We start from the raw sequence: 16,755 nt of genomic DNA, 5'->3' as shown, positions 1-16,755 counted from the left end.
GGCACAACAGTTTCAGATTTCCTGTTGCTTGGCCAGCCTGAGTCCCATTTCGTCCAGAGCGGACATTAGCAAGGAGCAGCCTTAAGTCCGAACAGGGCCAACTTGGCTCCTATCCCGGCTCTTCCTCTCTTCCCGGGGCGATCATACAGCACAGCTGGGGTGTCTGGTCTGGTTTATCTGGTTGGATGGATTGTCTCAAGGTCCACTGCTCTTTAATCCAAACCCCAGCTTAGTGGCTTCCTTTTCCAATGAATAGGTAATACGTGTTTGAGCAATAAAGCCTGAAAAAAATAAGATAACAGATAAAAACAAAAATGTGGCAGAGTTTGAAAGAGCTAGCCTACAGGCCACAGCATCTACATGCGCAGCTGTTGCCATAGTCAAAATCTCCTGATCCAGTCGATTTGAACAGTTTTGGCTTATCCCTTAAATCAAATCCAGTCAGACATCATTCAGTGATATTACAGCAATAAAGCCGAAAACCCCCAATTTATAACAAAAATTTAGCAAGTTTGAAGGAGCTACCAGCCACTGTATCTACATGCACAGCCATTGCCATTTTTGTGGTTACAGTAGTAATTTATTCTAATTCAGTCAATATATAGTTAATATATTATTTTTTTTCTAATTACCTTTAGTAAATAATTTGTAATAAGTAGCCTACATTAAATGACCGTTTAGAAATAACAGTGGGTTTGATCTGTTATTACACTATTTTGTATAAAATGATTTAATGTAACAATGCAGTACATAACACTACTATGTTTTATGCTTACAAAAGATGACTCAGCAGTGGACTGTTTGAGAGAAAGAAGATTAAGGATGGTTAAATTAAAGTGTTAAACTGTTATGATATTAATGGACTTCAGTTGAGATTGTTAACAAATAGTCGTCAATTTCTCAATCTTATTTGTAACTACTCTACCATCCTGTGTTATTGCTGCATAAAAAGAAACCTAATATAATATATCATTCAAAAAGTGCAATTTTTGTCACCTGACACTTAGAGCACTAACTGAAACCTGAAGCCTTAAAAAGTCAAGGCCAGTAGAGGGTGTAGAGAGCAAGGGAACCAACCATGTCAGGTTCATGTATTTGTCGACCAAGGAATCATTGACACTGAAGCCACTGAATCCCTGTTGAGTGCAGAATTTATATATTTCCCTTCTGTAGGTGATCCTGTGCTATTAACGTTATGTGGGAAAAAATTATGGGATAATTTCAGTATCACATTTAAATTGACCATTTAAGGAAGCCACACAAAAGATTCAAGATTCTGATTTTCCATCTAGATGGTGACCCCAGCCAAGATAAGGATTTCAGAGTCTACCACCTTCATCAGCAGCAGTACAGGAGGAAGTGTGCGTGGTGCCGGTTCCCTCTCTGCTGTTATGCCATCAAGTAGGTGACACTTGAAATTGTCAAGAATAGCTGTTACACCAGTTCCAGTGTTGTTTTATTATCTTCATGGTATCGCCAGTCCTTGAAAGTTTGAACAAAAACCTTAAAATTCAAAATAAATGTAATTAAATTCAAAACAATTAAAATGCACTAAACAGTAATAAAGATTTAGCTTTTGTGCAGTGGAATCACAGATTTGTTTGTGCTGCCTGTCTATTCTTTTATGAATACAGGGTTAATAGCACAATATGCAAACATTTATTTTGCATTAAATCTTCTTTTCTAAACTCTTTGGATTATATGTTTCTTACTCATATCCATATTCACATCCACAATATTGTAGCCCATACCATTCCAGACAGTTTGTTCCACCTGATGGGAAACTCCTTATCGTTTTTTTAATTCTTTCTTTCTTACTTTCTTATTGTCTGTGAAGATAAATTAAAGACATGTAGATTCAACTCTCAACTATGACATTGTTATTTTTTCCCTTTAAAACACTCCAGCCAAGGGTAAAGGGAAGCCATCTCTGGAGATGGTTCATTCATGCGATAGGCAAGGTGAATTTTACCTGGGAGAGCTAAGGACGACTGCAAAGACCTGCAGTCATGGCACAACACCTAACAGCACATCAGCAGGTGGCATGATAGAGCAGGTATGACACATACTGAATATACTGCATTTAACATGGTACACAGGCTGTGTAAGCGTTCAAAATACTAAACACTGTTTTAAGCTCTGAATTGTCACTCAATAGCAAGCCCAAATGTGACATCACAGTATGCAAAATGTGATATTGTTTTTGCTTTTGGAATGTTACCTTAATTTCATGGTGTCTGTCTCAGAGTGATACGTCTCTACAGAGCACGGCTTCCAAACAGGCCATTAAGAATAAGGTTGGCAAACACAAAAAGGTATAATCATCAATGTTTGTAAATAAAGTTAAGCTAGTAATTGTTGTCTGCTTTAGCACAATATTTCAGAACAGTTTTCAGTATATGAGTTTATGATGCGATTGAACTAAAAAATACATCATCCTGTTGCATTTGTTGTCTCTGCTTGTCCTACAGAACATACCAGTGGCAAAAGCAGTAGATATAGTTCTTGCTGGACAGGGAGAAGAACAGTCTCTGGGTATTGTACTACTATAGTGACTTTGAATTAGCCCAGAAATACAGCTACACTGTTATTCTTCAGAGGCTCTTGAACCCACCACTGATCTTTTTACTTACAGAGCATAGTTTTGTGCCTGACACCCAACCCAGAACTGGAAGAAACATGTAAGCGCTGTGAAAAACCTCCACACTGTTTGCAAGTCTACTGCCATCAGAGTAACCAATCTGATTGGTAATGTTGTGTGTATTTGTGTTTATACAATATGTATATAGAGTGTATATCTGAATATGTTTTTTTGTTTGAATTGCAGATCTTCTAACTGGAACAAACTGTCAGTTTCTGAAATGCTAATGATGCCCACACAGAAAATCAATTCTCTGCCAAGACCTGGTAAGCAAAGAAGTCATCAAATCTCTTTACTATCTCTAAGACGTCACAAATTTTTTTGCACAATAAAAGCTAGTAACACACACAAAACCCAGCTAAGTCATCTAACTTTTATTTTGTTTTTAAATTAAAAGATTTTTTCTCTTTAGAGCCTCGCTCAAGTTCGGCACAACAGCAGGAGCACCTGTCCTCAGCACAGAGATTGTCAGTTCCAGTTCTCGGCCCAGTCAGCCAAAACCAACTCCATACCGAACTCACCCAGCACCTGCAGCAGGTCCTCGGTGAGAGGAACCAAGATCCTGCACCTCAGGTGCTAGCTGCACCCCAGAGAAAAATGTCTGATATCAGAGAGGACTCTAAAAGCAGATGCTCTGTGGACCGGTGTGCTTCCACATTGTGTACTCCCAAAGAGCAGCTGGCTCAGAGAAATGGCCTGGCCAAAAGCAAAGGCCAGATGTCACTGGAGGCAGATGCTGCTCTAATCAAAGCTCCAGCCAAGGCCTCCACAACCAAAGCTCTGCAGGAGCGAAAACCACCCAAGGTTAAGGTTGAAAGTAACTGGGCCCTGTCAAGCAAAAAGAAGGTATGAATTCTGTAAGCCATTCTAAGGTTATTAATGTTGTATATTGTGATTCTCACACCTTTTACTGTCTCTACTCAGAGAGATGCAGAGGTGGCAGGCAGCATGGTGAAGCTCATCTCTAGCCACTATAAGATTAACACCCAGTCCGCAGCAAAGGATACTGCAGAAAATATCCCTCAGAGCTGGAGTCCTCCTTTTGTCAACAGGTATACACATTGATGTTTGTATGCCTACATTATGTTATACTGTAGTAAATGAAAAAATGTCATTGCAAGCATTACTGTGCCACTTATTGATGGTTTGTGTTTTTGTAATAGGCCAATCTTCAATATGAGTTGGTTATCAACTGCTAAAGTAAGTGATCATTTCTTGATTTATGGTGAGGAGTAACTTTAAGTTACTTTTATCCTGCTTGATTTACTAAAGATGATCTTTATCTGCTACAGAGAGAAGTATCTGGAGCTGCAAGCCTAATGAAATCCCACAGCAAAAATGCAACAAGCTCTACAAGGCAGAGGTAATATCATTCAGTTAAAATATTTGAGGTACATTTGGATATTTTCAGTGGTTTTCATTTTAGGATGTATTTATTGCCTTTTTTCTGTTGTACAGAAAAGACATTTTTGCCTTCAACATTGATGGACCATTGAGCATCGGGGTAAATATTCAATTCAATTAAATTTTATTTATATAAATAAATAAATATGACCAATATTTGTTATTTTATAGCTTTGAGTATATTATACCTGAGTACTTGATATGCCACTGTAGTGTTTAAAGTATGTTTTATTGCTCTTTAGGGAAAGGACAAAACCTTCACTAACACTTCTGCTATATCGAGTAGGTAGGTCTAAAAGTTTAGAATGGCCTGTGGACTTATTTGTCAAGAAATGCAACCTTTGAAACGGTAACATTTTGTCAAGATTTTGTATTAAAAATGTAATGTTTTTAATCTTAATTTCATATTCCCCATATTATTTGACAGTGGCATCCATGACTCCTCAGTACTCCTCAGCACAACCAAGAAAGGACAACCTGTGGCAAAAGTATTAGTACTTTCATTGTACTGTAGTGTTTTATTGTAGGTATTAAAAGTTGAAGCTGGTCTGTCTCTGTCTCTCTATATCTGTAGACCCGTGTGTGTGTGTATGCTTGCTGTATGTGTGCTCATGTAGTTCTACTCTTGTTAGGAAAAAAGGAGGAAAGTGCACAAATCTTCCAAAATAAGGAAATGTTTCACTTTTCAAGTTATGGTTTACACTTATTATTAGGGCAAGAACTATGCAGCAATCACACTGAAAAATTGAAGTGCACCATGTGTTTGCCAATAAAGCATCTATCTCTCTGTCTTCCACTACCTTGTGAGTTGCAGGAGAAGCGGTATGTGAAGAAGCATCTGTTCAGTGACACAGACACAGACTATGCCATGACAGAGGTCAGCTGGCTGAGGGAGTCGAGCAGGAAACCTAAACCCAAAGTTACCAAATACTCCAGGCAGGCGCCCATCAAGCCTAAAGCTGTGTCACCTCATACTTCATGTAAGACATTAAAGCCACACGTTCATGCTGTGCACAGTCTGAAATTCATCACATTAAGACTGGATGTTGATACAAATAACTAAAGACAGTATTTACTTAAACAGAATGGGCTTTCTGTCATTGCAGATGAATCCCCAGATTTACCCCCACCCTCTCAAAAACCTGTAAAGGGCAATACCAAACCCAATAAGGTAAGGCAATATTGTTATTTTTTGTAAATAATGTGCTTTAAGCCTGTGATGCACTATCCCAGTCTGCCACAGTGTGTCATTGTTGTTTAATCAGAAGAAGCCCAATGTGAAGGAGAGCGTGGAGCAGCTAAAGAAGACAGTGAAGCCAGCAGCAGCACCCAACAGACCACATGCAGCAGGCAGGAGGCCCCAGAGAGCTGCAGCCACCTCTACCAAGAGCTACAGGGAGCCAGACACTGATGACAGCCAGTCAGAATCAGAGAAGCCTCCTGTTCCCAAGGCAAAAGACTTCCCTATATCTTATGTCACTTTCTCTTTTTAAAAGTACATGAATTGTTTATCCTCTTTTGAAACACAAATAACATAATTTTTGTTCTTATTTTGTGTGCACATGCCTATGAGACTAGGTTTGTTCTCATCAGAATATTTTATCTCCAATATCTGAGTTATTAAGTATTGTGGATCTGCCCATACCGATTACCATTTTGGTATTTTGTTAGTTAAAGTAATGCAACAGACCAGTGTGATCAAAGTCAGCATTACAGTGGAGCAGACATCTTAATTCCAAATAGCACAACAAATAATGATACCATCTTTCATGCAGTCAAAGTTGTTACATACCTTGTTACGCAGTTGCAGTACAGTGAGTACTGTACAAACATGGTGTCAAGAAGGCAAACTACATCATGGCTCCAGGCGCTCTATTAAATGGTGGAACACCTTGTTTTCACAGAGAGTGCTACTTCTCCCCCCACACATACACATACAGTCTCTTACACACAAAATATATTGCTCAGCGAAAATATCAAGTAAATTGTGTCAATATTTTGATAACCTTCTTGAGTAACAATATTCTTTTTGAATTTTTTTTTTCCCTGAACAAGTGAATGGTAGATATTACTTGTTTGTAAAACAAGTGCTTGGTGTCGAGCACAGGTAAAAACACTGGTGGGATTCTCTCCATGCCATTGGGAGCACACAGTCGACTATGTCTTGCGCAAAATTTCTGTGTGATATTAGAAAAACAGCAGTTAATTGTAGTGCTGTTGCAAATAGACTAAAATATTGTCTTTGTCCACTAATAATAGTACTCCTCCACTAATCATCTGGAGAATGCTGAGAAAACTCATGAGGCTGCACACATGATAACGAAAAAGACTGCCAGCAAACAACCAACCAAGAGCAATATGAAGCTAGAGAGCAACCATCATAGCAGCCATTCAGAGATGGAGACTGTTTCAGAGCAGCCACCCACTTCCAAGGTAGAGGTCATTGAGTTTATATTTCATGTTATCCTGATTAAGTGATCATCGATTCTGCTTGCCATAAAGCGTCTGTACGTCTGAATATATCAGAAAACATATCCATATCACCACATGCTCACACTTTGATCAACTTAGTTAGCAACTTGCTCTATTCTGGTTTGAGGCTGTGTTTGGATGTGTTTTGTGGGGCTGTACATGTACAGTGTTCCAAACAGACACACCACTTATTTTATGTGATTTTGGTATTGACATTCATAATGTTACATAATTTTAATAAACAAACAAAATGTGAATACAGCTACATCAGAGCGCACAGTGAACTCCACAGATGGATGCAGTTGTTCTCCAAACATCATATGGTGTTTTTAGAGCTAATGTTTTTTAAACAAAATCACACTGGCAGGAAAGCAACAAGTGGTGGAAATCAAATGGCTAAGAAAAGTTCAGCCATGGACAACTTTTCTCAGCTGCCTGTTGACAGTACTCAGTTGACATAACACATCATCTTACTCTACCTTGCTGAGCTATATACAAAACTTCTGGTTAGTTGCTGCCTATGTTGTTTGTGGTTAGAATGGATGATATCATTTTTGAATGTGGTCACTGTGGCAGTCATTTGAACATCATAGTTGTATTAATAGTAGACTGTTGCAGCAATATTCCATTCATATTTGGTTTGTCTGCCAACAGAAATGTTTTGTAGGCCAGCAGGTGAAAAATGAGAAGACCTGTTCGGAGGTTCTAGAGGAAAAGAGAAAAAACACATCCTCTGAGCAATCCACAGATACCTACAGGAGACTGAGCAGCAACAACCAGTCAGATCTGAAAAAGCCATCTGGTCTCAAGGTGGGAACCCAGCCCTCTATTTAGGTCACTTCAGCTTACCTTTTGAAAAGTATTAGGCTATGTGAATTAAGCACATCTGATGATATTAGGTTTATTGGGATGATTGACTGAATGATCCCATTTGGACAATTCTAATTAAATTCTTTGAAGAGAAATAAATGGAAAGAATAAAAATTCTCACCATAATACTGATAGAATGCATGAAAAGATTTGTGCTGGTCGGTGAAAATGTTATGGAATTTATGAATGGCTGGTTAGTTTAAAATTGTTCCCAATTAAAAAACATCCTTAAAGCCATTTCAGCAAAAATGTATTCATATCTAGATACAGCATACTGCATTTAAACTTCAAAAGGCAAAAAAATATATAAAGATGCACATTTGCCTTTTGGTCTAGTATGGGTTTATTGCTTGTTCATCATCATCGTCATATATAAACAGAAACACTTTGTTTTTCCAGCAGCAGAGGCCTGAGAATGCTCTTCCAGAAACTTCGAAGTTAAATAAGAAAAATGTTGTCCCTGCCCAAGAACAGATGAATGCATTGAAGAATTCCTGGGCTGCCTGCCAGACTTCTTTTTGTCCATCCCCTCCTTTCATCGAGAGAATGAGATGTAAGACTGTGGAAACCCACTCACCAACAGAGTTAGATAACAGTCATTTGACTCCTTTGACATCAGCTAATGTCTATTACATGTTTCATGGTGGATCAAATGGTTTGTTAATTCCATCACAGTGGCCACATACTGTATATGACTTAGTAGCCCTTTTGTTCCTTAACTTGTTTCCCCATCATTGACAAACATTGCTTTTGCTTGGATTCCGCTTAAGTATAGTAGATTGTATAGCAGAATAATGTTTGGTTTTCACTTGTAGCGACACTGCATGTTTATTTAACTAGCTCAAGAGTGAATGAAGGCACCCACCTTTGGAGATTATTCAGGCTGATGAAGGGCCTTCATGTCAGTCAAGTCCTCATGGCTGGTAAAGTTGTTAAAAGACCAAATTATCACTTATTTTCAAAGGCCAGAAAGAGGATTTGAATTGGTCCAACCTGGAATTGGTACATGTACAAAATAATTTTCTTCACCTAAAATCCAAATTGCACTTACTGTCGTAAGGGGTGCTATATAGAGGTATGTGGACCCAAAAGCAGATGACGAGGAAGCAGTCTCAGGGAAAAGTAGCCGGATGACTACCGTGTTTATTGTGGGGTGGTATGCAGGCAAGTACGGGCAGAACAGTAAGCAGACAGGTAATGAGCAGACAAAAGGCAGATAAGTACCAGCTAGCATAGGTGAAAGCAGGGGAGTGAGTCCAAAGTGGGAACACAGTTCACAGGGGAGCAGGCAAAATCCAAACAAGGTCCACGGGAGAACAAAGAATCCAATACAAACTCACAGTAAATACACTTGGCAGGAACAACACCATGTGTACAACGATGATCCAACACAGAACAAAGAAGAGACCCAGACTAAATACCCTAGGGGAGGTGAGACAACGAGACACAGGTGCAAACAATCAAGGGAGGACCAACAATCAAAACTGGAGGGAAAACAGACAGGAAGTAAAAACACAAGACACATAAGGGAAGAAGAATACCACCAAAATAAACCAGGAAGTGACAACACCTAAACTACCACACTTACTTTACTTGGCCTGCTCAGTTTCAGTCATGAGATATTTTGTATTAAACCCTGTAAAAGTGTAAAACGTGTGTATTAATCTACATTTACACAAGATTCATTATCACTCTCACCATCTTTATGCAGAGAGTTTTAAAAACTGTTACATAAATGACCCTGTTGCTCTCCAACTGTAAATTGATATGTAGAAAAGCATGTATATACTGACCTTCTACTCTCTGTCCAACTTCTGAGGCCAGCTGTTTGAACATCTGTGCTTATTTTGGACCCTCACAGCTGCCGAGAGGTCAGCCCCAACCTTGGGTTTGACCTGCTCGCCTCTCCTCACCCCGCGGGGATCCCCACTCCCTGCCTCCCCCGACCCTCTCTGCCAGGACACCCCCTCGCTAATCCTGCTGCTACCCAAACCTCGCTCTACAGTCAGCAGTATAGGAAACTTCAAGCCCTCCTCTTTCTACAGTGCAGAAAAGAAGCGCAGCTCATCCAAGACTCAATCCATCCAGTCTGTCTCCTCTCTCCCTTCACCAACCCCCATAGGTCAAACCCCTGCACCTGGTGCTCCCACTGGACCTAGTGCAGCAGAGGTAAAACAGCACCTCTTTGACACCTTATGTAGGTGTCATGGCCATATATGGATTCTGTGTTAAAGGTTAGAATCGAATATAGAGGTTTTTAATGTGGCATAATACCACATTCTTCTTTTCACCCCGATGATATATCTGGGCAGTGTAGCCGAGAATATGTTATAGTAGTTAATCCCAACTGGACTTGCAATATCTTAAAGATGTTTAACAACTTATCTCAGAGTCTTCATCAGTTCTAATGACTGGTGGAGAGTTCCCTGGTATGTAACATCTCTGAGTGAGTCACACACCTTTACACCACATGGAAGTCATTGACGTCACTCAGCAGTCATGTGAGAATCACTAGAGTGACATAACTGAAGGTGTGAATTATTAGATGACTGAAGACCTTCATAAACAGTAACAGAATTTAATGAAGTAGGTCTGTGACCTAAGCATTGCTGGTTGAATTCCCAGACCTGCTGAGAAAATGTGGGTAGAGAAAGTGAAGAAGTAACACTTCCCTCAACAACCATTTTTGAGGTTTTAGGTTCTCTCTTAAGCAGTTTGGTTATATTGAATCTCAAGCTGCTCAAACCTCAACTGCTAATAGTTGTTAGGAGTAACATTAGAGGACTGAGGTTATACCAAGCCATTCTCAGGGGTAAATACTGTGTAACCATGAGTCTGAAGTGGCCAGTTGAGAAATTCAGCTTTCCCTGATAACTACATCATGTAATTATGTTGAAAATGTTAGAATTGCACATGATGATCTGAATGATTAAGTAGCATGATTGAAATGACCAATTTAACTCCAGGCAGAGCAGATAATAGCTCTGCAACATTTAATCTGTGCCCCCTAATGCATTGTGGAAAATGTCTATCATTTCACTGTCACTAATCCATGACAGACATGGTGATTAGATAACCACTAAATGAGTTGCCATATTTCTTCTTGTCCATCATGTTCTCATCACTTTCTGTCCCTCTCCATTCTTTTATTTGTTTCCAGATAAGTCCAATCCAGCAGCGCCTACCTTCACCATCTCGATCTCCTTTGTCTCTGTCCACTCTTCCCCTGTTGACATCCACGCTCCTTGAGCTGGACAAGCCGTCTATGTCCTCAGCTCCTCAGTCACCATTCCCTGAAAACACTGTCAACCTTGGCCGCCATTACGGTTTTAGTAAAGGGTCTTCAGTATCACTGAGCCAGTCATCCACTAAGTCATCAGTACTCACTAGAGGAGTTAAGGGCAGCCCCACTGCTGCCCTGGCTGTGTTTCATAAAACAGAGGTAGGGCTTTTCCATACTTTATGCTTTATGATTGATTGACTATAATTGGATGGATAGATGGATGGACAGAAGCACTTAGAGACCACTAATGAGTTACTGAGTCATTGTAATTTTCAAATAGCTGAAGACATCAAACAAATGACTAATGCATTACTGTCCATCCTGATAGAAAACACCACCTTCAGACGGAGACTTAAAGCCTACACAGCTTCATATCTCAGGTAACAGACCGTTTGTGTTCAACTTGGTCGTGAACAGGTGTTCACTGGATTTCCCAGTTGCTACAGTCTAACCCCACATCTAGAACCCCCCTCCACCTAAACAACGTTGCAATTAAGTATAAAATTACATCTAATGAAGTAGCCATTTTGAGTACGAATGGGGCTCCACAGTCAAACTCCACTGTTTTAGAGGAAACCCCTGTTGTTTACTGGGTAATGTATTATAACTGGTGGTTCTTCTAACAGGACCCAGTCGCAAGCGCCATATCTCCTCGTCCGGTAATTCCGTGGAAGATGAGAAGGAAGAGAGGAAGAAAAGCAAGATGAGAGGGCAGTGTTCTCCTCGGATGAAACCAAGGAAGTTGTTCAAGTCCTGTAAGACATGTTACTTGTACTAAGCAAATTAGTAAACTCACTCTGGAGTAACATTTCCTTATCCATTTCCATGTCCTGGTGGAATAACATTTATTGAGAAATCAGTGCCTCTCTTGCAGAGAAATGCACATGCAAACCTTAAAAATTACACAAAGTATTATGAATGTCACCACGTCCGTTTGTTAACAACATGAGGAATGTGTGCCATCATTTCAAAAATCAACAAAACTGTTTTTGTTAGTTTTAATTTTCTGTGTGATAATCAAGTAAGGTCAACTGGTATCTTAAAAAGTTACTTCTCAACTCATCATTTACATACTATATGTTAGGGAATTAAGACAATATAGAGGTCCTTAAATGCGGCATTAGGTACTAAAACATGACCACTTTACCTCTAATATTGGCAATGACTCGTGAGATACGTGCGATAATATGCATATTTCCTCATTGTTTCAGCAACCAGACCTCATGGTCAGGCCCAGAGCTGGGGAGAGCAATGTAGTTTAGAAGAAGAGGAAAACAAGAAAAGCAGGCCAAAGGATAGAACTTTCAAAGTTACCAAGGAAAGAATATCAGAAGAATATCAAAATATCAGGAATAAGACTGTAAGAGACACAGCTCATGGCACAGGTACCCCTTTCTCCGGTTTTTACTAGACATCACATTCAATGTCAGGTGATTTGGCAAGGATCAGCAAGGATTGTGATCAGAATCCTGTTCTGGAACTGTTGTCCGTTTACCATTAGATATGCCAACAAGCTCAAAGGTTAAGTTGTCTTAGAATAAAAGATAATATAATAGTTACAAGTGAGATACATTTTTATATATTAAATTATATCAACGTGTGTATCAGCAGCAAAATATTTCTTGAGGCATAGCCAAAATAATTTTTAAATCTTTTTTTTAATGATAGGCCTTGTTAACCATGCAGTGAAGATGTATATGTTTTCAATGCCTTCTTGTTTAGTTTTGGAAGAAAACACTATTTCCAACCAATATTATTTAAATAAGAAGTTTTTTTGGTGTTCAACCAGAGATTAGCCTCCCTAACGCATCATTGGATCTGTCTGTTACCCCCAGTCGCTGAGGTGTCTACTGAGGGTAAAGTTAGCAGAGTGATGTCTTCTTCCCACATGGTGAGCTCCAGTCATTGGGAGGCTGAAGTGGGGGATGGAGATATGGACATGGATGAGGATTTGGAGTTGCCAAAAATTGCTGTAAACCCAAGTAACCTGTGCCAGCAATTCAGCTCTGAGTTGAAGAAGAAGTTCCAGGTTGGACACACACACACACCACAACAACAACACACATTTAAATAGTCAACAGGGCAAGAGAAAATGCAGCAGTAACTGCATTACTGACACACTACATTGTATGTAGTTCCCCTTTTTCTGAAGCAGTTTCAAAAGGCACTTTACGTTGCCATGTGTGTTTGTGATGCGGTGATATTTTTTAATATTATTTTACACTTAATATATTCTCACAACTTGTCTTGAGCACTTCATATCTCTTGTCAGCTGTTTTCATAAACCTGAGCTACTGAAATGTTGTTGGCCTTACTGAACCACTATTTATTTAATGTGTTTGTATTCAGAACCGTTATAAGATGATGGAGGTTTACAACAAGCAGTCTTTGAAGACTGTCCAGCAACATGTCTCCTCCCTCAACATGCAAGTTACCAAGTACAGGTCCGTTAATACTGTATGTAGTCAGTGTTGTAAAGAAAACACAAGCTAACATTTCCATTCACTGGTCATATTGGCTAATAGATTACAAAATTAATGTGCAAATTTGATGTTTTTTACCTTCAAGATATAGCTTAATTTGATGGCTGGTTGCCCACTAATGTGGTTCTTAGAGAAAACGACTGCACAGTCAGCAGTCAGTGTTAATTTCCCAAAGCAATTCTAAATTTACTCTGTTAGTACATAAGTAGTTTTATGTTTTATGGGCTCCAACTGTACAATGTTCTGTCTTTCTGCAATCTGAAAACACACTTTTTGTTTTTCATTTTAGATTTCTCTTTCACTGGTTAATTCTCTCTCCTCTGTACAGGACTCAGATGCTTGAACAGGTTCAGGAGGTCCTCTTGGAAGAGATCCACAAATTGGAGCAGGATGACACTGTGCTGAAAAGCATGGAGAAAGACCTGACTGTATGTCACTCTGTCTCTGTATCACTTTCTCTCTCTCTCTCTCTCTCACTCACACACACACACACACACACACACACACACGCTGTGTAACATTTTGGTGGAGAATGTGCAGTAGTAATATCATTAAAAACAAAATATCTCACCCTACAATATTCTGTTAAATGAGACTGTCACTAAATATGATGCGTTCCAGTGTCTGATCAGCTTTTGGTCTCTGTTCGCTAACAGATGTACTGGAAAAAGCAGACCGTGGCGTTCCATTCTTACCAGGAGCAGGAAACCAGGAGGTGAAATTTAGGCCTGTGTGTGTGTGTCTTTGTGTGAGCACTGAAAGAGCCATGTTGTTAGTTTGATGCTGTTGTCCTGCCACACTCTGATCAGCGCAGTTCCCACAAGATTGAACCCAAATACTCTGTAAAAGACTGAATAACACTTATTGATTCGGGGGAACATGGATTATAAAGTTTGTCTGGAAAATAATTTCTTCCTCAGGCTCCATCATAAGCTAGTTATGTACCCTACAGCACAAGCTATTTTTGGAGGCATTTGGTCAGTGCTTTGTCATATAACTAAACTGAATTCACTGATGTTTTTTAGCAAGCATTCCCCTACCATTATCCTGTATTATTCTACTGCCACTCTGCCATACAGCACAGATTTTATGTGAGATGATTACAGTGAGTGACTGTCTTTCTGGCAAGGCCTTTCAGCATATATTGTCAGGGGTCTTTGGTTCTGTGTCATCTTGCTTTGTAGTTCCATCTTGACTGATAATGCGATCACATAAATGCACAAAACTGTAGAATTTACTTTTCAGTCTCGATCAGATCCATGCTTCCCCACATTCATAAATTCGTAGGCTTTCTGCTTTACTAGACATCGTTAGAAATGTGTTTGAGTCTGAATCACTGACATCCGATGAAGGGGTTCAGTGGTGGACTTTCAAATTGTTGAGACATATCATGAAAAACATGTAAAGCAAATCAAATACAACTTTAAATGAAGCCAACATCTTAAAACCATTTTGACTGACCAAGTAATGTAATTGTGTCAAGTAAACCAGAAATCCATTTCCACACCAAGTGCACAAGAAGTAATGCATTTAATGTATTAGTGTTCCCCCTGTTCACCTCTAACCTGCAGTATATTTACATTTTTTCTTTACCTTTAGCTTGTGTGTTCTCCCACCTTCTTCGGTTCTCCCTCATTTGGTTGCGTGACTGTCTGTCTCCTTCCCTCCAGAAATGAGACCCTGAAGAAAGCCCTCCAGAGTAACACGTGTCACAGCTTGGAGTATGAGGAGAGACTATTCACATCCCAGGTCTGATCCTCAGGCCTAAACTTCACAGCTCACATCTAATATGTGCTTCATTGTGTTACTCAAGTGTTAGACTTCTAATTAGGTGTGTAGATCCAGAGCTCCGGTATCTTTGAATGAAGAATATAAATTCACATCAATTTTTTTAAATAGAACAGGTCACCTCTTCTTGTCAACCTATCTGTCCAATCATTTTCGCTTAGTGGCCTTTACAATATTTTGCTTATCTCATTGTCTCATGTGTCAACTCGTCCCCTGCTTGTCCTGTCTGTGTCATATTCTATGTTGCCACCCCTAAAACCCTGCTGCTCTGCCTGCTGTTTTCAGATGTCCCTGATAAGAAAAGACATGAAGTCAGTTCAGGACAGACTCCTCAGTCAGATGGTGAGTAGACACAACACAGGTGACCCTTCAGCATGGATTAGACCACAACAGTTAGGCTGGCTTTCATTTTGTGTCCTTCACTCTGTCAGCAGAACAATGCTCCTTTGAAAGCCTGTACATAACGTACAGTCTTGAGAGAATTTATGACTCTGATGATGTTGTGTAAGATTTTAAATGAAGTGTCTTTCCTGAATGTTTCTTTGTGCTTGTGTACCTTTTTGTAGCAAGAGGGGGAGCTCCAGAGTGTGAAGAGAGGTCTGCATGCTTTGTTTTTCCCCTGATGGAGCCAGGTTTTGAGTTGAACAAAGTCCTGGCAAATGTTTCTACACTATAAACAAGGTTGTGTATTTCACCACACGATGCACACTGTGCTGTGTACTTCAGCTGTGCTGCATTCATTTCAAAGTGTTTGCCTGACGTGTTGATTTTTCCGGGTTCTGCTTTTATTGAATGTGGATGTGTTTGGTTTATTCTGCCCTGGATGTGTTGTTGCCATGTTGTTTTTATTAGAAATGTTATCTTATTCTGATATTTATTAATTGATGAAATTTATAAATTCAATAATTTTTAGTGTTCTTTAGTGTTTTTAATAAAAATGTTGGATTTATTCATTTAGTTAAGTGAAATATGGCCAACTAAACATTTAAAATGTTAATCTGAACTGTTTTTAAATACCTCTTCAACCTGATTCTTCATTGAAAATAAAACTGTTTAAAAAATGAGATAGAGATTCTTAAAAAAAGACCTTGTATTTTGAAGACAAGTAGTGCTTACAAAGGTATTTCTCTTTTCAGTGAAGACATTGACGGCCTCATTCAGATTGACATACTTGACATACTGTATGTACAGTTAATATCAAATTCATCCCCAATACCACCTCCCCAGACTGCACAGTCTTAACACAGTCCAAGTGACACATTATTCATCAGTTAAGAAAAGGTGAAGCTGGTCACATGCACAACTTCATCCCACTACACAGATTCACACTGCCTTGCCAAAGGAGTCCATGAAATAGTACAAAAAACAAAACAAAAAAACCAACACTGACTGAATGACAAGTTTTTTCCTCCGCTCTTATCCTGAGTCAGAGGCTCCACCAAAGTCCTCTTCCACCAGCCAGCTTCCATGTGGCGACGTTCAGTAGTCTCCAGGACACACTGCCGCAAACATTACTGTCATCTTCTCTCCCACACCCGTGCCATCATACTGATGATATGATAGTCAAGGGTGCTGGAAGAATGTTAAAGACACGCTGAAGACGAAAAGGCTCCAGGCTCTTTGAACTGTCATCGCTGAGCAGCTTCAGAAAATTTCCACGCTCAGCATTTCTTCACAGAAGAAACTTCCTGCTTTCATGGCCGGTGGAACCTGGAGAGACAAACGTGTGGAGAAACCGTGTGTAAAGGGGAAAAGTACAAACCGTGAGAGCAGAAGGTGCCTTTGTCATCATACCCAGCTATTTTTGCAGCTAT

General features: G+C 39.5%; 2 protein-coding genes across 4 annotated transcripts in view; one reads left to right on the top strand and one right to left on the bottom strand.

Annotated features, from left to right (window-relative positions):
• The first annotated feature begins 7,807 nt into the window (after nt 1–7,807).
• sycp2 (synaptonemal complex protein 2) lies at nt 7,808–16,005 on the top strand. Its single transcript, XM_044209855.1, has 12 exons — nt 7,808–7,940; nt 10,548–10,829; nt 10,999–11,050; nt 11,297–11,425; nt 11,882–12,055; nt 12,506–12,699; nt 13,020–13,114; nt 13,482–13,581; nt 13,810–13,868; nt 14,824–14,902; nt 15,227–15,283; nt 15,508–16,005. Exons 2-12 carry the CDS (start codon nt 10,653–10,655, stop codon nt 15,562–15,564), a joined length of 1,173 nt encoding a protein of 390 aa, XP_044065790.1. The 5' UTR covers nt 7,808–7,940; nt 10,548–10,652; the 3' UTR covers nt 15,565–16,005.
• Nucleotides 16,006–16,013: 8 nt separating this feature from the next.
• The window catches only part of phactr3a (phosphatase and actin regulator 3a), a 38,057-nt gene continuing 37,315 nt past the window's right edge, over nt 16,014–16,755 (bottom strand). For all 3 annotated transcript variants that reach the window (XM_044209851.1, XM_044209850.1, XM_044209852.1), the window contains exon 12: nt 16,014–16,651. In XM_044209851.1, the coding sequence (XP_044065786.1) occupies nt 16,636–16,651 (16 nt within the window). In that variant the 3' untranslated portion in view covers nt 16,014–16,635. The remainder of the gene's footprint in view (nt 16,652–16,755) is intronic.

This window comes from Siniperca chuatsi, linkage group LG10, assembly GCF_020085105.1.
Source record: "Siniperca chuatsi isolate FFG_IHB_CAS linkage group LG10, ASM2008510v1, whole genome shotgun sequence".
In the NCBI taxonomy this organism is placed as follows: domain Eukaryota; kingdom Metazoa; phylum Chordata; class Actinopteri; order Centrarchiformes; family Sinipercidae; genus Siniperca; species Siniperca chuatsi.
The sequence above is the reverse complement of the archived record's forward strand: the minus strand, read 5'-3'. Positions and strand labels throughout refer to the sequence as shown.

What these genes read in the sequence shown, in the direction of transcription:
- sycp2 (XM_044209855.1), top strand. Translation starts at nt 10,653, where the DNA reads ATGTCCTCAGCTCCTCAGTCACCATTCCCTGAAAACACTGTCAACCTT. An exon ending in CTGTGTTTCATAAAACAGAG is followed by an intron (nt 10,830 to 10,998) that starts GTAGGGCTTTTC and finishes CCATCCTGATAG; the next exon opens with AAAACACCACCTTCAGACGG. An exon ending in AGTTGAAGAAGAAGTTCCAG is followed by an intron (nt 12,700 to 13,019) that starts GTTGGACACACA and finishes GTTTGTATTCAG; the next exon opens with AACCGTTATAAGATGATGGA.